Source organism: Anarrhichthys ocellatus, unplaced genomic scaffold (genome assembly GCF_004355925.1).
Source record: "Anarrhichthys ocellatus isolate YVR2014 unplaced genomic scaffold, GSC_Weel_1.0 scaffold40, whole genome shotgun sequence".
NCBI classification, from domain to species: domain Eukaryota; kingdom Metazoa; phylum Chordata; class Actinopteri; order Perciformes; family Anarhichadidae; genus Anarrhichthys; species Anarrhichthys ocellatus.
In genome coordinates, this window is record NW_022280070.1 from 2,323,643 (window position 1) to 2,348,691 (window position 25,049).

Sequence of the window (25,049 nt, forward strand, 5' to 3'; positions counted from 1 at the left end):
TATAAATGCAACACATTGTTAAAATGAATCAAGTGGCTCCTGACTTTTTTGGCTTGTGATCCCTTACAAATAAAATGTATTTGTAGTTGAGGCCCTTTTGATAACTTCCAGGTGTCTATGAGAGCCATATGAGGGTAAAATCACCTATTTCACAGCAAACAAATGAATATAAATGTTTGTAGTAGAACGTTTTCTTCCTCCCTCCCTCATCAATCATCTCCGAGCCCTCAGATGTATCTTGAGACCCTCTGGAGGGGCCCCAAATCTTAAATTGGGAACCACTGGACTAAACTAGCTCGAACCTCCAGTAGCTACAACAGATACAATCTGCCTATATGTTAATGCCTCAGTGTCTGGCTGATTAATTGGCTGATAGGATGTTTTGCAAACTGTCGTTATCGGTGGTCTAATAGTGACCGATGACACATCGTTTTGCGTCGAGGCTCCATACACGTAATGACGGCCATGTTTACTGAAAATAACTGTGTGTGATTAACTCCTGATACTAATTCTAACAACTGTTATAGACCCCATGAAATGAAACTTGTCGTGTTACCAAACTAATAATGTCAGATATGATATTATATCAGTCACAGGGGACATTTATTTACTTAGATACTTGTGGTACATTTTGTTGATATATAGTCTATAATATTACTTCGGTAGGATTTTAAATGCAGATATGTAAATGTGTATCATATTAGAAGAATCATTTGCACTCAATACAAAAACAATGCATGACTCAAAAGCGAATGCTAACTGAAATATGAAACATAATATATACAAACAACAGCTTAAAAATGTCATATTTAAGCTGACATAGTTCAGAGACGGTAGCCATACTACAATGTAAAAATACTCTTGCTTCGAATATGTAACCCAAAAGTATGTAATTATATAAAATATAATAATAATATATATAAATAAAGTAAAAGTACTTTTAATGCAGATAAATGTGCCCCTGTTACTGTTACAGGATTGCATATCATGTTTTACTCTTGCGGTTGGTCGAGGTAGAGCTAAATTGAACTATTTTATACACTATTGGATATTCTGGTGGTTTAATCTACAACATCTAATCCTATTTTATGTTTTTTTGTGTAAAATCCTAATCTGTAAATAGTATCTTAACTATAGAAGTCAAATATTTCCATTTGGACTGTAGGGTAGTAGAAGATATGCCTCAAATTGATACATAAGTACAGTACGTGATTAAATTGGATCTCGCAAAAGCTCAGTTATCATTATTCACCAGAACGAACGACTGTTTTTAAGTCCTGCTTATATTTACAGTCCTGTATCTTGATTATTTCTTTCCACCTGCAATGATTGTAAATTCACTTGATAACACTGTGATTGTACAGAACCCTGTACTATCTGTCTGGGTTTGGTAAATGATAAATGCTGCACAGACTCTTGTGTTTCTGTTCTGTGGACTGTCGACCTGCTGCTGGGAGGTGTGGTTCACTGCATGTGTGACTGATCACTCATCACAGACAACCTTCAGACTCATAAACACATAAAACACAAACTTCTGCGACAGTATCACTCCTTCAATGGGAAGCTTTGTCCACATTTTTCACAGAGAACACAGAAACATGGACGTGAAATAAGAATAACTGTTTGTTTTAAAGTCGTCCTGCCTTTAGAGAATGTGACATGGCAACCAGCAGACTGTCAGTATGTAAGTTTGAATTCTTGATGTTCTTGATAATAACTATATCACATGCATTATCATGGTTGACTTTTATTTTTAAACAACTCCTACTTTGTAATAGTTATGTAGTCGGTACAAGTGTCATATTTTAAATGTCTTCTTAATATTTTATCTATTTGAACTTTTTTTTATCTCGACTATTGTCTTATTATTTTTTGTGCATTTTAATTTCAGCAATTAGCCTAGAAATAATGACATTTCTATATCATTGTCAAAGTGTGTTATGATTTAAGATGTAATGATTTGAACTCGAAAGATATTTAACTTACTATCATAATAAACAAAGAAAATCAGCAAACATTTGAGAGGCTTGAAAAGAATGACTGTGAAGTGATTGATCGATTATCAAAATAGTTGGCGCTAAATTTTCAGTCAAATATATTCAAACTCAAAGTTATTTAATTAACTAACAAAAGAGAAAGAAACCAGCAAATATTCAAATTTATTAAGATGACTTTTTTTTGCTTTAAAATGCTGAACTTCCTGTGAAGTGACAAATGGATTAATTGACTCCATCAATCCATTTGATTTTAGCTTTAATATGAATCTTTTCTGTGCTTTCATTTCTGTTTCTGTGTCAGGGGATGGCGGCTGTGTATCACAGTTAAAGATTATCCTCCTCGGTGGCAGAAACTGTGGAAAGAGCTCTGTGGGGAACTTAATCCTGGGCAAAGAGGAGTTCGTCACCAAAGAGAGGACCTCGTGCTCCAGGAGACTGGCTGCGGTGGCCGGCCGGTGGCTCACGGTGGTGGACACTCCCGGCTGGTGGTGCGACTTCAGCTCCCAGGATACATCTGAGCTGGTGAAGAGGGAGATCGTAAGCAGCGTCTCCCTGTGCGCACCAGGCCCGCATGTATTTCTGATCACAATCAAGGCGAGCTCGGGCTTCTCAGAGAAGCGTCGGAGGGCCGTGGAGGAGCACGTGGCCCTGCTGGGCGAGAGGGTGTGGAGTCACTGCATGGTCGTCTTCGCCTCTGCTGATGGGGCCAAACGCACAGGAGCCGAGGAGCTCGTACAGAGGGGGGGAGAGGCCCTCCGCTGGCTCAGTGGGAAGTGCGGTCAGAGGTGTCACAGCTTTATCTCGGGCGATGACACCGAAGTCACCGAGCTGCTGGAGAAGATACAGAAAGTTGTCGCGGGAAACGGAGTGTTCGAAATGCAGGAAAGCATTTTGCAGGCGACTGCGGAGGAGAAGAGGAGAGTGGAGGAGAGGGCTCGGCAGAGGTTTGTGAGAATGAAGAAACACAGATCTCTCATGAGAGGCGAGTTCATCATTATCTTTGAAATGTTTCGTTACACGTTAAAGTCTAAAAAACGTTTGAAGCAAAAAGCTTTGTTTAAGGAATATGCATTTTGGGAAACTGGCACATTTTACACACTTTATGCTGAGCTAAGCTAACTTACTCATGTTGAACTGACATATATGAGAGTGGTATTGATCATCTAACGCTCTACAAGAAAGAGAACAAGTGCATTTCCCCAAATGTTGAACTATTCCTGTAACCGAGCGGTTTCTTCACTTTCAAATCATTAAACCGCTGCTACCTAGAAATGGATTCAACATAGAAGTCTGAAAAAACCGCTTCATTCTTTCAGAGAGTTTGCGGCCCGTAAGTTATCTCCGGATTGTGTTGGTGGGAGCGAAGGGTTCTGGGAAAAGCTCCACTCTGAACACAATCCTGAGCAGAGAGAGCGGCCAGCGAGCGAGGAGAACGTCCCGGTGTCTGGCTGGAAAAGGAGTGGTGTTTGGGAGACAGGTGACCGTGGTGGACACACCGGGCTGGTGGATGAACTACTTCTGTGGCGAGAGTCCCGTCTTTGACCGGAGGGAGCTGGTGCTCGGTTCGTCCCTCTGCCCTCCGGGGCCTCACGTCTTCCTGCTGGTGATCCGTGTGGACAGAGCCTTCACCGAAACCTACAGGAGGGCAGCGGAGGAGCACCTCCGGCTGATCGGCGAACACATCTGGAGTCGCGTCATCGTGCTGTTCAGTTTCGGGGACTGGCTCGGGGGCACGACCACCGAGCAGTGCATCGAGAGCGAGGGAGAGCCTCTGCGGTGGCTCGTAGAGAGATGCGGCAACAGGTATCACGTCCTGAACAACAAAACGAAAGGGGATGGGTTTCAAGTCCGAGAGCTGATTGGGAAGATTGAAGAAATGTTGGCCGGCTGCAACGGCTGCCGGCATCATGGAATAGAGAGGGAAGTGGTGGAAGAGTTGGAGGGGGAGATGAGGGGAGAGGAGGAGAGAGCCAAGGAGAGACTGATGAGGAAGGAGAAACAAAGGAAGACGGCGAGGTCTCAGCTGGGTGAGTTAGTTAAGATGGTGTTTTTCTGCTTAGATTTTTTGGACACAATTCAACCAGAAAGAGTTTGTCTGATGTGTGAAACTGCTTTTTCCGACAGAGAAGCTCGACCCTATTACGGAACTGAGAATAGTGCTGATTGGCGGCAGGAAAACAGGTAAGAGCTCATGTGCGGACACCATCCTGGGCAGACAGTGCTTCCACACAGAAACCCAAACCGCTTCCTGCTCCGAAAAACGAGCCACAATCAGCGGCAAGACGGTGGCAGTGCTGGACACGCAGGGCTGCTTCTCCGTGACCTCTGAGCTCCTCCACGCGGCGTCCAGCGTCATCCTCCTGGTCGTCAACGTGAGCTCCTCCTTCGACGCTGACCACGCGGAGGCCACGGAGAAACAGCTGGAGGCGGGAGGAGGCCAGATGTGGAGCAGAGCTGCGGTCCTGTTCAGCCACGGCGATTGGCTGGGCGACACGAGCATCGAGCAGCGCATCGAGAGTGAAGGGGAGCCGCTGCAGAGGCTCGTGGAGAGGTGCGGGAACAGATATCACGTCTTGGATAACAAACACCGGGGGGAGGGCGCTCAGGTTAACGACCTCATCGACCTGATCGAGGAGACGCTGGTTGAAGACAGGCTGGCTATTCTTCACAGAGGGGATCACATGTGGATACGGGATTCTTTGCGAGATGTGACGCTGTGTGAAAAAGATCTAAAGATGATCACGAGGTGCAGGCATCAGCTGTCCCATGACCGTAAGTAAATATGATGCACTGATGTTTCTTTCCCCCCGCGATAGATTGAGGCAGTTTACTCAGGATTGTTGTTTGTAATTGTTTGGTTACAATGAGACAATTAACAGGACAGAAATAAGAACATGATCGATTATAAATGTCACTAGTTTTGTTACCACTGGGGAAGTCTGGAAACTGGAGGAGGACTCAGGTTTATAAGAGAAATTTACTTGAGGTAAACGTCAAGATCAGACTTACAGGTTGGCAGCAGGAAGGCAGTCTGAACACTCACACCGGTGAGCCGGAACTGGTCACAACACAGCAGGAACTGGAACAGAATCAGGTACAACATGTCCACATGGCTGCAACACAAAGGCATAGACAACACTGACAATCTGGCAGGGAAGGAGTGGGCCTGAACAGGTGAGCTGGTGACAGGTGGGAGAGTCTGCGGCCATGAGGATGGAGGGAGAATGGCAATCCACGGGGCTGAAGGGAGGGACAGAGATGCCCCCCCCCCACGTATTATTATGTTAACCTGTAATAGATATATGCTGTTGACGATGGGTCACAAGTAGACGTGACTTAAAGAGGACACGTTGTGCTCGTTTTGAGGTTCATTCTTGTATTTCGGGTTTCCACTAGGGCATGTTCACATGTTTTAATGATCACGTAACACATTATTTTCATCTCACTGTGTTTTGAATCGACCTGCATTCACCCTCTGTGTCTCTTTAAGCCCTTTTTAAAACAAACACTCAAATATTTGTTTCATTTGTTCCCTCAAATTTAGATTAAGAGTTCTGACAAAATGTGTATTGTGCCAGGATACAATTTTTGAATGTATTAAATGTGAGGTTAAATAAATAAAAATATGACTATAAATAACATTTACTATAAATAAAATACAACACATATTTAAAAAAACGTTTATCAAAATTAAGAACGGGAAGGCTAAATAAAAAAAAAAGAAGCAGCCTATTAAACATGTAGTCATGTCCTGCAAAGTATGAAAGAATACGCATTATGCAAAACAGCATATGAGGAAGCAACGCATACAAAAATCTATAATAAGAAAAGTCATATCAGGTGTAACGCGGGGAGGGATGACATCTAAACTGGTTTGAGGTGTTAACAGTGAGGTAGTATCTGTAACAGGGAGATAAGCAGATTTATATCTTAGGATGGGTGGAGACGGTTATTAAAGAATTTGTTGGAATTTTTACAGCTCACATGAAATCCATCTGCCTTTATTATCTCCTTTACAGTGACTGCATCAGCCAATCCCACCACTCAAACATCTCTAAACCGCTCAGGAGGCCCTGGAAGTCAGATAGTGGCACTACCAGCAGGAAGAACAGCACGGACTGGACTCAACATCCTGGAGAGAGACCGCTTCCTGTCCTGTTTAGCCTCTATGCTCTCTGGTGAAGCAGCACCCAGGTGGACCGTGAATCTGCCCGTCTGGCTCCCGACTGATGATCTTCACCTGAGACTGAACGGTGCACGCCGTCCGTTCTCGTCCACACATCCAACAGTGCTTCTGGTTGTGCCTCAAACACAACACGGGATAGTTGTGGAGGAAAATGGCCTCGGCGTGCATTCGCTCTGCCAGCGCGCGCTGAGAGGGCGGACTCTCAGGAGGCTCAGTGAGGCCGGAGGTCTGCAGGCGCTGATCGACCAGTGGGACGACAGCAGCCTGGAGGAGCTGGAAGCCTTCATTGACTCGTACTTTGAGATGATTTGGGAGCAAACTATGGGGTCATTTCAGGAACCTGTCCGTCCCACCGCAGAGCAGGAGGCTGTCGTTGAGGAGGAGGCCGGACAGCAGGAGGTACTCTCATCCATCGACAGGAAGCTTTCAAAGCTGGAGCTCCTTGAGGAGATCAGGATGGATCTGGCTGAACTGAGGAGGAGTCTGGAGAACAGCTGGAGGGCCATACAGGAAGTCAGAGGAAAAAGTAAACAGGACGATGATCATGTTGATACCAAGATGGAGTAAATCGTTATCTCATATCGTCAACATTGATCTATGTGTTTTTCTATGAAGTAAAAAATAAATTTTGAATTTGACTGAAGGAGTTACAATTCTGTTATGACACGTTTGCCTGATTTATTATATTCATCCACCAGGGGGAGCTGTTGCACAAGAGTAGGTTGTTATGTGGCTGCTGAAACATAAAATGTTCAGCAGTGATGAAAGAAGTACTCAAATCTTTCAGTACTCAGCCTCACTAGGGACAGTTTGGGCTTTTTAATTTAATTTTTTTATCATTGCGGCTGTGTTGAATCATATAGCGTACATTTTGGCAAAGGTGTGAGTTTTTTTTTAAAATGATTTACTTGGAAGTTCAGTCTCAGCTCCTGTAATAAACTGTGTGGCCAAAATACACACCCTTAAGGACAAAATGTCCCCATTAAAAACACAATGTTTGATCCCACAACCCAGTATAAAATCATGCATTCTGTTATATCAGGCTGTCAATCTAGAGCCCCGTCCTTTAAATCGTATTTTTTTACTATTGAGCTATTTTATCATGTTTGCCCTTTGGGGCAAATACATGCTACGTTTATGGTTCCCTGCACAAAAAAATAAAATGCATCAAAATCAATGTTGTTGCTAATCATTGACATATTCCAGACTGTAAAGAAATAGAAATTGAAAAATAATATGAATATGTAATATTTTTCCGGCATTTTTTTTACGCAGACATTTTGATCCTCTGAGGACATCAGAGACATACACTATATGGCCAAAAGTATAGTGGGCACTTACAATACTCCATATGTGTTATTAAACATTCATCTGCTGACCTCCATTCTTCTGGTTTCAGGCTTTCCACATGATGTTGGGGATTTGCTCCCATTGAGTTCAAAAGCATTAGAGCAATGAGGTCTGGCGGACCACAACCCCTTCATCCCAGAGGTGTTGTATAGGGTTGAGGTCAGCGCTCCGCTCAGGCCAGTCAGGTAAAATCTGCAGCATATGAGACCCTCTGTCCTACTCATCAACTTCCTCTTTAGGCTCAGACTCCCTAACAAAACCTTTAAGAGACGAAAAACAGAGGAGGAATCCTGCTTCCAATACAGACATGCAAGTGATGAAATAATAACAGTAAAATTACAACATTAAGGGTGGATTGTGAACATACATGAAGAACCTGGAGCCAGGAAGATGTTGTGGAACATCAGGTGCTGCCAAAGCATGAAGGGCCTGAGACACATGACGTCCTCTCTACCAAGAAGACCTGGAAAGAGTATACACACACATATGCACACACATACACACACACACACACACACACACGCACACACACACACACACGCACGCACGCACGCGCACACACACACAATGGAACAAAAATGAGATTATTAATTTAAAGACCAAGGTGTGGTTTCTTTAACCACATTAAAACTACTGGAAACAGTAGCCTCTTGTATGTGATGGGGGCTGTGAATGTAACTGAGGATGAAAAACTTAAAAAGTGTAGACAGAGTCAGACGCCACGTGACTATCACGACTCCGTCTACACTTTTGAAGTGTGTTGCCAAATTTATATAATAATTCCTATATTCTGTCGACAAGCTAAACTTTATAACGGTCTTTGGCTATTTCTGGGACCTACAATGCCAAATATTGTTAATTATTAAATTGTTATCGTTATTGTTGTGTTTTATATATCAGAAGAACAAAAGGCCACATCCATTCCTTTCATTGTCAGTTATATCTTAACATTTTTATCTCGGTCCTGTAACTTTCTCTTGAGTGTTACACTACATGGCCACAAGTACTAGGAGTGTCCAAATCTCACCTTTCCTATCAAATGATTCCCTGCAGCTTCACAGCTTCCTGCACAAACACAAAAGCCTTGAATGGTTGAAATAAACCGCGTTCGTCTGCGCAGGAGAGTCCACATGTGTGCTTCTCCCAGTTTACAGCCAACAGTGGTTAAAAACAGGAAGTCGATGCGGCCGACCATTTTCTTTGTTGCGAAAACAGAAAAAAACTGTTGCGGCTTCTGAGGTTTTTTCTTTTTTCTTCATCCTCCTGAATTTATCAAGAGCTTTCGAGTGAGTCACACACATAAATACAAACCACTGCAGAGGCTAGAACGACTCTGGCAGAATGAACACTGTGAACGTCCTCTGCTGTCAAGGCAGAATACGAATGTACGCTAACACCAGGAGGCAGGTGGCCATTTTATGATGGAGCTAGAGTAGTTGTGATCTCGTTTCCTGATCCGGATGTGTGAAATATCTGAAATCATCCGGTTAGTATTGTCAGCTAAAGTATCTCTGCCCAGATCTGATGTGTTCACTCCCATTGTGTTTCCCTTTATTATTAAAGCTGCAGCAGGCAGTGAGAGATAACCTGTGGAAGAATGTTAACCTCAATAAGCAGATATCACGTGAGGCCATGTCACCACACGATCTGCCTGAACTACGATGCCTCGAGGTTTGTCTCGCTGCTGTTTAGGAGTTTGGATGAAAAGTCAGGGGACCGTTAAATAGTTGTTTAAATCAGTTCACTCACAAATGTCAACCTCATGGTGGTGCTAGAGGAACAGTCATCAAAGTAGAACTCATCTTCTGGGGACCATGAAGATCAAGATGTCATGTTAATTATGTCATGATTATGACTAACCCCTTTTACCCAACTCAATAAAAACACTGAATATGTTATTTGCTTGGGATTGGACACTCTTATCACTCGGTGACTGTTGGATAAAACACCTTGTAGTTCAGCTTTAGATGTACTTTACCTCTTGCCCTACAGGTGAAGTTGTCTTTTCCTGCCTCTCATCATCCACCGTGTTGTTTTACTACGACAGATGTTCCCGTTGTTTCACCCGAAAGCTCCCTAAACTGTTGTGATACCTGTGATAGTAAAACACAGGAGGAATCTCAACCGTGGGGGTACAGGAAAGGGAAGGCGGCATTTTTCGAGGATGGACTTACTGGCGGCATAATGGCAACGGAGTGATTTGTAGGCAATCATGGTCCATTTGTCTCCGTCAGTCTCCATCTCGGGGCTTTCTCTCTCTGCATTATACCTCTTTGAATATCATTACTCCTTCAATCCGTCCGCTCCCCCTGCTGTCTTATCATCTATCTTCCTCCGTTGTCAACATGTCATTCATTCCTGCACTCCATTCTCCAGCCGCTCATCTTCTCTCAACCCGCTCTCTCTCTTTCTGTCTCCCCCGCATGTCTTCTCCGTCTCCCATCCCATTCTCTCTGCAGGTCTCCCCTCCTCTCAAATCAACAATTCATTAAAGGAGTTCTGCAGCCGTGGAGGAGCAGGAGAAATGGATCTCTCCCTCTCCCTCTCTCTCTCTCTCCGTCATGGAGGCTGTTTGGGAGACAATTCTGAGCCCACATCCATCTCCATTAGCGGGGCAGAGCAGCGACCCCCCACCCATCGCTCTGTATCACGTTTCACTGACTGCTATTTTTCCAGGTGGAAAAAAGAAAACCAGTCTGAGGAGACGGGCAGAGGCTGGGAGCATGGATGGAGAAGGGATGATTTAGACCCGATGTAAAGGAATCGTCCACTTCCCCTTCATGCTCTGATACGATGACGTCCCCCCCGGGGATGATGTCTGGGACACGGTACAGAGTCCACCAGTGCAGCTCAGCGGGAGGACTGAACTTTTCTACCCTTTCCACCCCATAAAGAAAGTATGCATCAATCGCTTCACAAGAGTTTAAAGTCCAAAACAAAGAGTACAGAACAGAAACAGCTGTGTCAGGTTGGGGTCATGTGACGCAAGTTATTGGGAGGTTTAGGCTCAATCACTGAGGATGAAACTTAATTTAGGTCAAAGCTGTGATAAACAACAGAGTGAGGCTTTGGTGAAGCCCTGGGAGTGTGGGCATGGAGAGTATTCAAGGGATTATTCTACTTAAGAGTGAGATTACCCTCCTCTCTAGGCCAGTTGTGTCAATTTCACATTTATACCAACAACACTTTCCAACCAGAGCTTTTTCTTGAAGTGTTTTGGGGGTCGTCCAAATCAAGTCTCATTTAAACTTTCCAAATCGACAATCAAAAGCTTTTTTAACAACTAGGAACTACGTTACATTTACATAATGTGTGTTTTGTAACAGCGGCTTCATTGCAGTAAATCCTGGAAACATGCTGAACACAAAAGGAAAACAGCAGTTAAGCTATTTGTTAAATTCTGTTCATTTAATTCAGCCAAACTTTGGGACAAAGTACTAATGATGCAGGATTTGTAGCTACACAAAGACCACCTGTTTCTGTCTTATTCATGTTTCTACCGTTTCACGAGTTCAGCAGATCAAAAGAGACTTGAGTCCTGAATGTTTTCGCTTTAAAGTTTCAAATGAAGTCTTTGGGGACTGAGAAAGCCTCTGGATCTTCCAGGATGGGAGATGTAGGGAGAAACACTTCTGTGCTACCTTTGGATGGAGAATAGATGGAAAGAAGGATGAATTTAAATCGATGTAGATCATGTCAAATCATCATGAATCAGTCTCACAGCAGCTAAATCCATGTCACGTCCTTGTTTCAGTCTGAGGTCTTCAGCTCTGACTCCAAACTAGTATCGATCAAGGGGAAACACCAGGCGGTAATGTGGGAGCTCCTGGCCTCGTTGGGAACCCATTACAACGTCACATAAATGCTGTGGGAACAATCTCGCTGGAACGCTTCAGGAATAGTCTGAATGAGTCCAGGCTTCAAGTGTGGAGGTGATGGAGAAGTGTGTGTCAGAAGTAAATGAGGTACATTTGGCTTTGCTGGCACCTGGACTGGACCAGCACCAACCAACCACACACACACACACACACACACACACACAGGAACCTCTTCCATCTTCCCAAAATCCACGTCTGCCACTGAGCCCCGTCAGGAAATGCCGGGTCAGGGAAAACCTCAAGGGCAAAGATCAGGAAACAATTAAGGGAAATAACTGCACACCAGAGGAGTGAATTCCAGCTCCAGTTTGAATATGTTCCTGTTTCTCAGAAGGTCTCACTCGTTAAATCATTAACCTCCACGGCTGGAGACCACAAAAGAGGAAAAGCAACACAGTTGTATGTTAAAAATGCAGACGCCATCTGCTTCGCAAGTGGCTATTATGAGAGCTATGACAGAGAGGGATGAGAGGAGAGCCCCCTGTAAATCAATGGAGGCTTACAGAGTTTGTGGTTTGACCCTGAAGTCGATCTCACCTTCAGACATTTAGCTCCCAACGACGGCCAACGAGGCAGAATGCTCTCACAGCGTTTTTATCACTGCGATACGTCAGAAGCACTTAAATTAGATATATGTCACACGGAATGTAAACATATGGGCTCTTACAGCATGTCCGCTATCTGTGTGCAGGATTACAACTGGAAAGCACAGCATGAGTGGACAACACGAAACATAATATAGAACTTTGCTTTGTAATGATTTTTAGTGTGTTTAGAGGAGTGTTTTCCAGTCGTTAAGGTCACAAGCCAAACAGTGGTGGGAACCATTGTTTTATTGGCTAGAATGTGCATGTGTTTATTTGCAGTGATACATTAACATGCTAATAGCGCCTCTTTTATACATGGCAGGATGCACAAATTCATTCTGCCGTTGAGACAATCTTTGACATTATATTTGGACGGCTGACTTTAATCGTCTCTAGCTATATGAAACTGCCGTTGTTTTTCCCCCGAGGAAGGAAATGTATGGCTGAGTGGAGAAGCCTGAGCTCTGTGGCTTGAATGGCAACAACATAAAGGCCTTTAAGAAGGTTACTGAGATGCATGTTGAGTAAAGAAAGATGTGTGAGGGCGTTTACTGGAACACGAGATAAAGGGAAAAAACAGGAACGAGAAAGAAAAACAGGCCGATGAATACAGATTTTATGTTTAAGAGGCGATTATGTTTTAATATATGGGCTCACGTGTTCGCGCTCCACGCACACATTCATGCACACACACACACACACACACACACACACACACACACACACACACACACACACAGAGACGGTATATCTTGTGCCTGTGGTGAGGATTTCCAGGACATTAGCAGCCAGCCATGTACGCTGGTTGAGTGAACATCACCGGCCCAAACAAGGTTACGGCCTTTGATCGCTACCACTGAGACGAAAAGCATGATGGGACGGGAACACAACACAAACATGATACGCAAATGCACCTTCTAACTATACACGGTGCACGCAGTGATCAACTCCAATCAAGTAACGGAAATGCTGATATGCACCCGTGGATTTACAAAAAGTGATGAAGCATTTGAGTTAAAGCCTTCATTACTCAATATTATTTGATGTTATTGAGCCGTTTGTGGAAGTAAAGGATGCTCGGAGGAAGATAGAGGATGAGGATCCGGTTATCTACGACTGCTATTCAATACCATCCAACCAGCTAATCGTATTACTCCCCTTTCTGCTCCCCGCTGTCAATACTCATCCTCGGGTTGCTCTGAGTCAACAGCTCACCTTTTTACCATCTCTTTGGGTCTCTGCTCTTAACACCTCTTTTCATTTGTTTCGACTTCTCTCTCCTTGCCTCCTGTGCGTTCCTCTCTTGTCTCCTTCCACAACACCATGCTCCAGGTGCTTAAGAAGTCAAACAGCGGCGGCATTTATGATCTCAGGATGCTCATACAGACCAAAGGAAGCCTAAAACAACAATGTCCTGCCTTATTCACAGACGTTAAACTCCTTTGATCCCAGGACGTCGTGCCTGTGCAACACAATGTATGCAAGGAAAGTGAAATGTAAATGTCTCCGGCTGCAGGGTATTATGCAGATGCTCTATTTATTCTATTTGAGCAAACAGTGGGAATATAATTGCATTCTCAAATTTGAATATATTTGAATCACAATTTGTGCATCACAACAACGGCTTTTATGACGCACGATGAGAAAAGCGCACGTTTATCTGTCGAGGAGCTCGATGCACTCAAAGAACAGGAAATATCAAGGGTTCAAAATCACACCAGCGCCATCACTATTCCATCACCGTCACCTTGAGTGAAGCAGGCTCTTCCATTTGGATGATTATAGTGGTTAGCTGAAGAGGACGGAGAGAAAAGCCGGTATAAGAAAGCAGATAAGAACTACTTCTCTTGATTACAGTGGCTCATCTGAGGCGGCGCTTCGCTTCACAGCAGAGAGAGGAGCAGGTGAGGAATAGAGGAACTGTGTCTTCACTTACTGGCAGAAAGGATGCTCTCAAAGCCACTTCACGAATTTATCCTTATTGTCATCTTCAGAAGGAACAAAATGATTAGACAATAAAGTATGACAATCACATTTCAAGTAACCCTTCTGGTATATACAGTATATATGAAAATAAATAATGATAATAATAATACATTTTATTTGTATAGCGCTTTAAGGTACTCGAAGGTGCTTTACATGGTAAAAACAGAAACAATAAAAGCAGTTACGATAGAAACAAAAGAGATGACATAACAGTAAGCAACAACACAAACACACATACAGTAACTAGCATCACAGGTTAAAAGCAGATTTAAATAGATGAGTTTAAAAAAAAGATGGGATTATCAGACTGTATGTTTACCTACAGTGTATAAAGCTCTTTTACTAGACAGAAAACCCACAGCACCCACTAACATCTGTCTACTGGTTACAATCAAAACTCATCCACTGGACACCTGGATGGACTCGCACATTTTTGCCCTTTTTCCAGCGTGATGCTATGTGGCGCACGTTAAAGTGGATATTTGATAAATAAAATCATCAAGGATTTGGACAACTATTATAATTAACTCAGGTACAAAACATACAATTAATAAACTCTCCTCTAAGCCACCAGACTCCAGTCAGACAACAGCAATTTGACCACGCCGACCATCGTAATACGCTTCATTCAAACTCGACAGAAACAAAATAAAACTCATCAGAACTCTCTTTGTTAGTGTTTCCTGTTTTCCAGGATGTTAGTGACGACGAACGTTACCCACCAGAAAAAAAAATACTCATCTACTGGTACTGGGAAAGGAGTCAATCGCCTATGTTTATTTGGGTTTCTCTTGTTAAATAAATAGCTGCATATACAAGCTCATTTACAAAAATACATATTTTTCCATCCACCCTCCTGATTCAATCACCGGAAGCCTTTATCTTCACACAGATGGTTTCTGTTGTATGTTCCCAGGTTTTGAGAGATCTATATCTTTCTGCTGCTACGTCAATACGGTGTGAAAAAAGTAAATTGGATTTTTTTGTTTTTGTGACGCTCCAAGCATTAAAATAATGAAATTGGAAAAACTCAACAGGAGCTTTTTCTTTGCAGAACAAATATCTTGGATAATCCACAGACCTCGCTGTCAACATGGAGACTATTTCTTTGGCAGAAAGTAGTTTCAAGTGTTCAAAGCGAGGTCTGTGATTATTCTGAGGAGCCAGTACACATTGTGTTTTTTATCGGTTATCTGGGTAATCCAAAAAAAAAAAAATGCTTTTATAAAAATGATCAGCTATTAACCAACTTGAAAAGACTCAAATTATAGGCATGGCTTTGAGTGTGAGAGAAAATGTATTTTTTTACTTTCAGACGAACTGATCCATTCAGTCTTACTTGTTTCTAAATTCCTAAAGCTGCAGTAGAAGCATCATGACTGGCCACACCCACCTGAGAGAAACTTTCCACCTATACTAAGAAAAATAACTCAAAAAACAAATATTAGATGAAATGAGTTGTGAAATTACACTTTTTTTTGCATCAAGTGCGTCAGTAAAAAATGACTTGTCTTTGTAGCTCTTCCTCTGCACCTTTCAGCTTCTGGTTCCCAGCTACATCGGGGTCATCGACTCTGAGGGGGTCACATGTTTTTACAACATGGTGCAGCGGCCTACACACACCATGACAGCAGGGGATCTGTTGGCGAAGCACGCTCCGACCACCAGCTGCATGTCTCTGTCTGGTTCTGTACGGGTATGGAAGGATCGGTGTTTAGCGTCTGCATGTGTCGGGTCGGGCAAAACGACACTGAGGCTGGACTCAGATGCTTCGCTGCACCTCTGTGGCTGTCTGGGACACGGAGAGAGAGCGGAACACGAGCCTCTGGGGTCTGCAGAGAATCCACCCGCTCTGTCAGGAAATATAGGGTTTCTGACAAGATACGGTCATCCTGCACATGTAGATCAGGGTCATGAGCAGCACTCTGATGAAGCTGCTCATGCAGGACCAGCACTTTAAATGTCAACTGATAATACCATACAATTGTAAAGCCTGAGTAGCTATCCAGGAGGAGGAAATGAATAGCCTAGCAAAAATGTATTATTAGTCTACTTATTACAGTTACTATGGTGGCCAGACACTCGATTAATCTCTCTCACAGTATTTGCATATCTTATGACAACAAAATATTCTACAAGTTGGATGCAAAATGTGTTGTTTTCTTCCACAAACGTACATCTCAACATAACACGGAAATAAAAAAACAACTTCCAGACATGTGGTGCAGGATGAGAGGTTAAAGAATAACCTCTGGAGATCTGGTGTGCAGTTGTGCTTTATCATGTATTTTATTGTTCTGTCTGGAATCAACGGAAAACACATGATTGGAGATACATATTGAATATCATCAAAGCCAGATTTTTAACGAGCTCGCTCCAGCCCAAAAGGACCAATTTTACTGTATCAAGCTGGAAAATGAGCCGTGGTCTTAGTAATGACCACATACGCCACGGGACAGGAGGGGTTTTGTGCTTGTTACTGAGTGTGTGACACAAGTTCAGAGGCTACAGCCATGATGCATGCAGATGCTACAGCTCTGAGTCTGGAGCTGGTTACTGTGGGAGCTTTGAGCTGAACGCTAACGTCAGCATGCAGACATGCTCACAATGATAATGCTAACTTGCTGATGCTTAGCAGGTGGAATGTTTACCATGTCGACCGTCTTAGTTGACCACATCCACATGTTGCCATGTGCTAATTAGCAGCAAACACAAAGTGCTGAGGCTGACAGGGATGTTGGTTAGGTGTTTGTTCACAAACCAAACTATTGGACGGATTTAAATTCTGACCTAATTAAGGTACAAGATGAAAAGCGACTGAACCATTCCTGGAGAGAAGCACGGCTGAAAAAAAGTAATCATGATATGCAGAGCACAGCTCATCCAGAACTCATCCTGTACACTTGTTCATTATACAGTATTTTACAGTCTGTCTCCAAGTAACCTTAATAACCTTAAATCGTCCTTAATTCAGATTAAATCAGTAGCTACTTGGTGCTTCTTTATTAGCATTTAGCTCCTAATTTATTCCTTGTTTATTTCTTGGTATCCACTCAGGAATTTCGTGTAATTTATGTAAAACTGTTATGCTGGTGATTCTACTTTAAACTTTCTGATGTCTCGCTGCCTCCAACTTGGCGTCCCACATGAGCTGTTGGCTGCAGCTCTCCTGCTCCTTCACTGTATTGGAAGTATGTGGCTGGAAAAAAAACAAGGCTTTGAACATCCAAGAACAACACATGAGAGGAATAAAGAATGCATGATGAAAAGTCTTGAATTTTGACTCACTGCTTTGATTTTGTGCAGAGCATTGTTTCCAATAAATTTCTCTTGAACTCAGAGAGTTTGGCTTTGTAAAAATAAAGAAACGCTCAGTCAGTGCAGCACATTACCCGGGGGGGACAGTTTGTTTCTCAAACAAAGAAACACACCCTCCTTATTAAAATAACAAAGAAAAATGAGGGTTAATCCTGTTCAGAGGATCCAAACAATGGAAGTCATAATCACTCACCTACTAATCAGCAGGGGAGTCAATTCATGCCTCACTAATTCACTTAGCACAGCTCAGGGTAAGATTATCTGCTCAAAAGAAAGGTCATTCATGTGCCTTTAAACACGCAACACGGACTGAAAACGTGCTGGCAGACTAAATACATCAGCAGGAAATGTTGATGATTGTAGGACGGCCACAGGAAGGAGAAACCGCCAATTTGCCAAATATTCAAAGCCATTGATTACAGCTTGAGCCAGTCTGGGAGTAAAAAAATGAACCAGGAATGTTGCAATGAAAAGGTTTGATTGGCATTCACTGTATCTGTTCTACATAGATAAATATGATATACGGGGAACCTTCTGTAAGAAAAGCTCTCTGGTTCCTGTAATGCTGTTATAACAAGGCCAGTTTAAATGAGTCTGATGGGATCATCTGCTTAAATATCCATTTTTATTCTTCTCTTTGAACCTCTGATATCAGAGCTTAACATTCTTGACGTGGGCAATCTTTCAGAGTTAAAGTTAACCAAGGAGAAAAAAAAAAACCTAAGCCATGAATATGACAGTGTAAAGACCGCCTGCCAGGAGAAAAGTGTACGTTCCCCCTGCAGCACTGGCTCGACTCCAGCCTTCAGCGTGTACCTTTTGTGGTTTTTAGATTTGCAAATGATTTGTGAAGGGTGAATGCATCTCCTCCTTTGTTTTGAGTGGGAACTATAACTCGTGTTTTTAGATGTGTAACCAGCCACAGGTGCTGTCCTATCCCCTTCTTGGCAGAGTGTTAAAAACATATGGCGTCCACCCTCTGGACTCGATACGCCTCCCCCCTGTGCAGCTCCCTAAATACATGCTGGGCCAGAACTTCATACAGTGGCCATCCAACTCTTATATCTGCCCCCAATCTGTCACCACAACACAGCACCAAGATAAGAAATCACTGCGCTGTTGTAACATCACACCAGGGTCACACTGGAGTCTTATCTCTGTCTAAGCATGTACAACATCTGCATTTTACATCCACCAAGTGCTGCATTAAAGAGAAGAAATGCATTCCTCCAGTTTCAGTACTTCACCGGTTGCCTTTAGATCGCGAGCCACGAGTTCAACAATGCGGTGGTACCCTGGACATTGGCTGTTTCACTCCTGCAGTCAGGATGCACGGACAAAAAGATCTTCTTCTACCCTTCTCTCACGTTTGAGTTCGGCTAGACCAGAGATAGCCGGGCCGAATAAAACAGGCAATAAATCTGTACGTTCCAGGCAGTTTTTGGAAAGTGGCACAGTTTCTGTCGTTTTTGGCACCGTACCCCAGAACATATTGGAACACAAGTGAAACAGTGACTGTGATTTAATACAAGACTTTCAACTCTAATTTGAGGCTGTTTGCACCTAAGTTGGTAGACAGTGTATGAGTTGTTGTCCAAACATAGAGTATGTATATAAGGCCCTACAATTTCTACACTGTTCATTCAACATGGATGTGAATACTTTCAAAGGCCCGTACAGCTGAAAGTAATTCCTTTAAACTCAGTCTTTATTTCCTTTCAAAACAAATGTGCTGCAGTGCAAAACCCAAACAATGTTCTTAAGAATCTTTACCACAATCAGAATAACTGTATTTATTGTCCGTCGCAAAGAGTTAGAGATTAGTCTTCAATTTAGCAAATGCCATAAAATGACAAGTGTTTACAGGTCTCCTATCCTATGTTTTCCTAAATTGAACTGCTTAAAAGCAAATCATGATCTTTCCCTCAACCTAACCAAGTCGTTTTTGTGCCTAAACAAACACTGACTGAACGCGGTTCTACGTGAAACGAGAAGTCAACGTGGATTTATTTGTCACACTACTACGGCACTTTCGTCGTTATTCTAACCTAAACGACGATCTATTATTAAAGCTAATCAAGTAGTTGCGTCGCCTAAACCGAACTAAGTAGTTTCCTGTGAAGACGGAAGTTTATTTTGAAAAGACTGTATACAACAAGCAGAAATTGACACATGCCTTTTGCAGGAAAACTCACAAAAAAATGAGGACTCACTTTTGTAAGATATCAAACAAACCTTTGTATGAGGACGCGTTGAAATATTTGCCTGGTCACAAATCTGACAGAATACTAAGTTAAGATGTTAAGCAGACCTAAAAAATAAAGATAAGAAACTGCAATAGTTGTTATTGTTTCTGGCACCTGCTGATTATACAAAGCGACAACAGAGGTTCAATTCATGATGTCATGCCTAAAACTCTGTATACGTGTGGACAAAAGGCCAAAACGTAAAGAAAATATCACTTTTCAAAAAGATCTGTACACGTGTGGACAGGGCCTTAAAGACCTACTTTTAGACCAGACTTGAGGCTAAGACTTGACTGGTTTGATGTTGTTGCATACATTTTGCTTTTAACTTTAAACTGATTTATTCGATATTTTCAGCAGCCAAAACATGTAACTACTGATTGTGAAATGTACTTTAAATGTAAAAAGTTGGCAGCCCTTTTCTCTGAAGACATTCTGACCAGTACAGTCTACAGTAGCAAAAGCACAGTTGTATATAAAAAACAAAGCCAATGATGGCTGAACTCCATTGAGCCGCTTTGATTTCAGGTTCCTGTAGTGTGCGCGCTTGCTCACCGTCACCTGACTAGAACAGAGCCGTCGTTATCAGTCACACCTGTGCTTTCCCCAACTATGACGAGTCAAAATGTCCGCTGCGAGAAAGGCCTGGAAAGATGTTTCCACGCAACGAATAAAACCGCCTTCCAGTGAATTCCGCGTGTTGCTCACCGTGACGACTTCCGCCGAACGGCGAGTCATCTCCATCAAGATTGTGTATTATTAGTGACCTTGCACACTGACGTGACATTTCCTTTCGCTGACCAATCATACGGCTGGAAATGTGATACGTACAGAGAAAAATACATGTATCCTACCAAGGGCCCCTGTCAGCACATATCCATATATCCATAACACTACTAATAGAGCTCGCATTCAGAGGACATTTTTCTATTCCTGGCTGTTGGGAGGATACATTCCAGCCTGGAGTTGTAGTACATCTCTGTTACACTGTTGTCAGGATCAAACAATATCAACAACATGGATGGAGACCGTGATTGTTAATTATTAGCCTTTATTTGACAGATGAGTAGGAGCTCATCATTGACTACCTGCTCACCTGCAGTGATACAGCGGCTTTACTCAGACTGTGGTGATTATGCACGATAAATACTGGCTCGTGAATACAATATCAAAGAAGTATTGATGGAGGAGCGTGCTGTCAGAGTCATCAGAATGGGGGTTAGTCGGAGGTGCTGCAGGGGTGATCTCAAAGGAGGATGTAGGAAGTGGGAAAATTGATCAATATTGGAGAGCATTTGGATCTACAACAGTGTAACCAAATCACCCTGTGGCTGCTGCTGCTGCTGCTTCAGCCTCTCTGTCCCCTGAGCTGATGATCGGCGAGGAGAAGGTGGAAGTAGCAGAGTCAGGAGGATTGTACAAGATGGAGATCGGGAAAGGTTGGACGCAGATTAAGTCTTTTTTGGTGACTACCGCTGCTTTATCGTCACATTGTCTTGGATCGATATCCATCAACACTTGTCTTCTCTTCGGTGTGAAGGCTAAGTACCTCGATGAGCATCAAACACAGTTAATGCTTAGACGTGCATTAGTGGTTTTGGAGTGGCCTCACCGAATTTAGTATCATCTTGACAAAAATAAATAAATAAATAAATGAATAAAGAATATCTGTGATGCAGGCAGGCAGCGCTTAATGGATTCAAACCTCAACACGTTCAGCAGATTTCCCCCAAAAAAAGTGCGTCAGACTATTATATCCATCTCTTCAACAGAAGTGCTCAATACTGCAGCCGGTCATGGAAAACAGAAGAATAGTACTAAATCATCATAATAAAATGTAAAAAAAAATAAATGTCATGTTTGAAATGAAATATATTTCTATAAACCCTGATTTACAGTTAAGTCCCAGGACATTGCCATGTTTAATAGAGGCCACTGTAAATACATTCGGTGCTAAATTGTGTCGCGGTTTGATTCGGTAACGTGGAACCTGAGATCCGTTAAAATGAAGCCTTTTCACAGCGCAAGTCCCTCAGTGAAGTGACTTCTACCTCATCCTTCCTCGTGAAGCTGCTGCTGATCTGAGCTCAGCTGAGTCGCCCTCTTGTGGTACATGATGACAATGCACCTTGTACACTGACTGATGAGTATATGTTCGGACTTTGATGTTGCTCAGTAATTAATTAAGACGCGCACGTGTTTGTTTTGCACAGATTATAAAGTCATTAAGTCAAAAACGGGGAGATTTTGTAAAACGTCTGATTTGAGGAGAACAAAAGTGAATCAAAGGAAAACTAGAAACACCTGTTATCCCTGCAGACCTCGAGGTTTCCTGGGCTCCGTGGCGGTCTTGTTTTGGAGTGCGTCACATGGAAAGATGTTTCTAATTTTTTTATAATTAGTTTGCCTCTCTTATTAACATAATTGGGGAAGAACAAATTATTAGAAACACACGTCGTGGTAATGCAATCCACTCCAGCCTTCAGCACAGTTAGATTAGGTGGTAGATACACGATGTGGCCAAAAGTATGTGGACGGTCTGATCCCTTATTACACACATGGGGAACGGTTAAGTAATCGGATGCAGGGATGTGCTCCTTTTCAGCCACGAGAGCATTAGTGGAGTCAACCACTGGGTTTGGTGATAAGACCCAGATCAGCTTATCCCAAAAGTGCTGCACCAGTCAATATATAATTTTGATGGAGCTGTGTTTGTGTAGCATTAAGGTATTAAGTGGAAAAACAGCTCAGAGATGAGTGGAGCGTTCGTAATGCTGCAAAGTGTGTCAGCCATTAATGTTGGTCCTTTACAATAAATGTAAATCATTTTTAAGTCACTTTTGCTTACAGTTGGACCTCACGTGAGATTAGAGAGGGGGAGAGGGAGGGAGAGAGGGAGAGAGAGGGAGAGAGAGGGAGGGAGAGAGGGAGAGGGAGGGAGAGAGAGGGAGGGAGAGAGGGAGAGAGAGAAGCAGGTTGTATAGTCTTACTGCGGGAGTATCAGGGTAATAAGCTGGAGGGTATACGTCTCTTCTCTCCTCTCTCCTCCTCCGCATTGCACTTGCAGCAGCACTCCGGACAGGACGGTCTCCTCCTCCTCCACCTCCTCTTCTTGTTGTTGTTCTTCTTCTTCTTGTGTGGTGGTGCTGAGGGGTACACCGACAGCCGCATCTGACTCCAGTCCACAGGGTCCCGGACTGACTCGTGATGGTGCGGACTCATTGATAAAAACCCGCTGTCGCTGGAAATAAAATGAGCACTCCTGCTGAGCGGCTCTCCTCCTCCACATAGCGCTGCCTTCTCTGCTCAACACCCGTTTCTGTGTGACTCCAGCAGGCGACGCAGGATGACTACTACCTTATCGCTGGTGACCGTGTGCGCTTTGGTAAGTAGCCCAGTCAGCAGTAACTAGAGCGCGTTTGCCGAAATATTCGTATATTGCTGACTTTTTAATTTTTTTTGAAACTCCGTAGACAGACTGTAGGGGAGTTTCTGGTGACCTTATGCACTTTGCGATATGTTTTTTTTTAAACATTTCCATCCAATGTGGTGCTTAATTTGCGTGGACATCCCATAGAGACTTTTATGACATTGCTATAATATTCCTTTAATAATCCTGCTTGGACCTTTTTATAGCGAGTTTTTCTTAACTTCAGAGCTCTGCAAGGCGTTTATTATCCCCCCTGTGATGTCTATGATATTTCTATGATATTCTGAACAGGGTTTGAATGTGAACTGCATCAATGTGGTGTTTCCCTCTATAAAAGCCATAACCTATTAAAGGACCAATGTGCCGTTTTTTACTGTTAAACCTGCAGGTGCTGCATGCAGCTAAACAAGTGATTTGCTTGTGATATTATGCCCAGGGTACATTATTTCCCCCTCCAGCTCCACACATCCACGCACACCTTCCTCTTGGTTTTCATCCAGGGAGGAAAAGTTAGACATCCCTGCTGGGATTCGTTTCTGGAAAATCTAGATTTCTGCTTCACATTGGAAAGCATCCAGACATCCAGGAGCAGTCTGCTGACAGGCGCCTGCAGCCAGACTTTCAACAGCATTAATGAGACCACGTAATTTACTTCTAATTTTTTTAATGATAAATCTGGGATGTTAAAATAAGAGATAGACGCTGCAGCTCATGGAGAGTAAATTGATTGATTAAATTCCCATCCGACATGAGCCGTTACTTGTTCGGCTGATTTTGACATGAAAGATGAGGCTCCTCCGATTATGTGAACAAAGTTGATTATGGGAAGACGGCGGAGCACAGAGCAGACAGGACGCATCCTCCCGGCTCTCTGGTATGTCCACAGCAGCTGGTCTAATTGGGCTGTGCAGCTCAGTCATCATGTGAACAGCCCTGGATGTGAGGGGACACTCTGTTATGACAGCTGGTTTAAAGGGTGGCGACGGTCGGCTGCACTTTGGTCGAATTAAATTTAGAAATAAACTCTCAAATTGACCATGAAATTGGGGAGAGTACAAACCAGCCACATCAACAGCTGGGTCACCGTACGTTGTTGTTGTTGAGTGTGGATGCATGTTCCTGCTGCTGGTGGACCAATCTACTGCTGATTTTTCCATTAATTTGTGTTTGCGCTGAGCGATATTCCAGGGAGATGTCACAGGAAAGGGAGTTAGGGACATGAATCCTTCCTCTGCAGATACAAGAGGGAACCTCTTGAGGTTTTGGACTGTAGCCAGAGTTCATTTTTGCAGACAAAAAACGTGACTTTAATCCTGATGATATATTCAAATAGATTCTGAGATGGGTTGTAAAGGCAAGGAGGAGAAATGCACCTAGAGAGCAAAAAGTGGGATGACAGAAAGGGAGGAAATGTTGCGCAAGAGGTGGGAGAGTGAGAGAGAGCTGCTGGCTGCTCAGTACATCTGTTTCTGAATGAAAGCAGGGACAGCAGAGAGAGAGGGACGAATGAGAGAGAGAGAGAGAGAGAGAGAGAGAGAGAGAGAGAGAGAGAGAGAGGAAAGATTGAACTGATGTCTCAGCAAATGTGAATTAAGTGGAAATGAGCATTTGCTCGTTACATAATAAGAGCCACAGGACATGAAAGTGTTTCAGGATAATGATTTTCTTTGTTCGAAAACGTCTGGATATGAATTCTTTTATTTAACATTGTTGCATACACACCAGTGGAACAAGCCTCAATTCTTTTGCCAGTAGAGCTGCGTGGCATTTGTATCAGAGAGGACTGAGGAAATGCAACAAGAGAGGAGGGAGAGGGAGGAAGTGATAACAGATTAGACAGGATAAAGAAATGCAAACTGACCCATGTATGGATTTAAGATTTAGGAGGAAAGGGAAACATACAGCGAATGCATGTGTATTTACAGTACAGGCATGTAAGGCGTTAAGTAAACATGTGCATCTGTGATTGATATGCAAATCAAGAGGCGAAGTCCCGCCCATTATGGTGTCCCGCCCCCCCCCCCCCCCCCCCCCCCCCAAACAACACACAAAGCGACCACACCACAGCCCC

At 43.2% G+C, this 25,049-nt stretch overlaps 2 protein-coding genes across 2 annotated transcripts in view; both read left to right on the top strand.

Moving 5' to 3' along the window:
- The first annotated feature begins 1,835 nt into the window (after positions 1 to 1,835).
- LOC116394514 (GTPase IMAP family member 8) lies at positions 1,836 to 7,560 on the top strand. Its single transcript, XM_031867640.1, has 4 exons — positions 1,836 to 2,979; positions 3,314 to 4,024; positions 4,122 to 4,769; positions 6,017 to 7,560. Exons 1-4 carry the CDS (start codon positions 2,259 to 2,261, stop codon positions 6,748 to 6,750), a joined length of 2,814 nt encoding a protein of 937 aa, XP_031723500.1. The 5' UTR covers positions 1,836 to 2,258; the 3' UTR covers positions 6,751 to 7,560.
- A 14,977-nt stretch (positions 7,561 to 22,537) lies between these two features.
- ngfra (nerve growth factor receptor a (TNFR superfamily, member 16)) overlaps positions 22,538 to 25,049 on the top strand; it is a 27,648-nt gene continuing 25,136 nt past the window's right edge. The window contains exon 1 of the mRNA XM_031867858.1: positions 22,538 to 22,933. Coding sequence (XP_031723718.1) covers positions 22,895 to 22,933 — 39 coding nt within the window. The 5' untranslated portion in view covers positions 22,538 to 22,894. The remainder of the gene's footprint in view (positions 22,934 to 25,049) is intronic.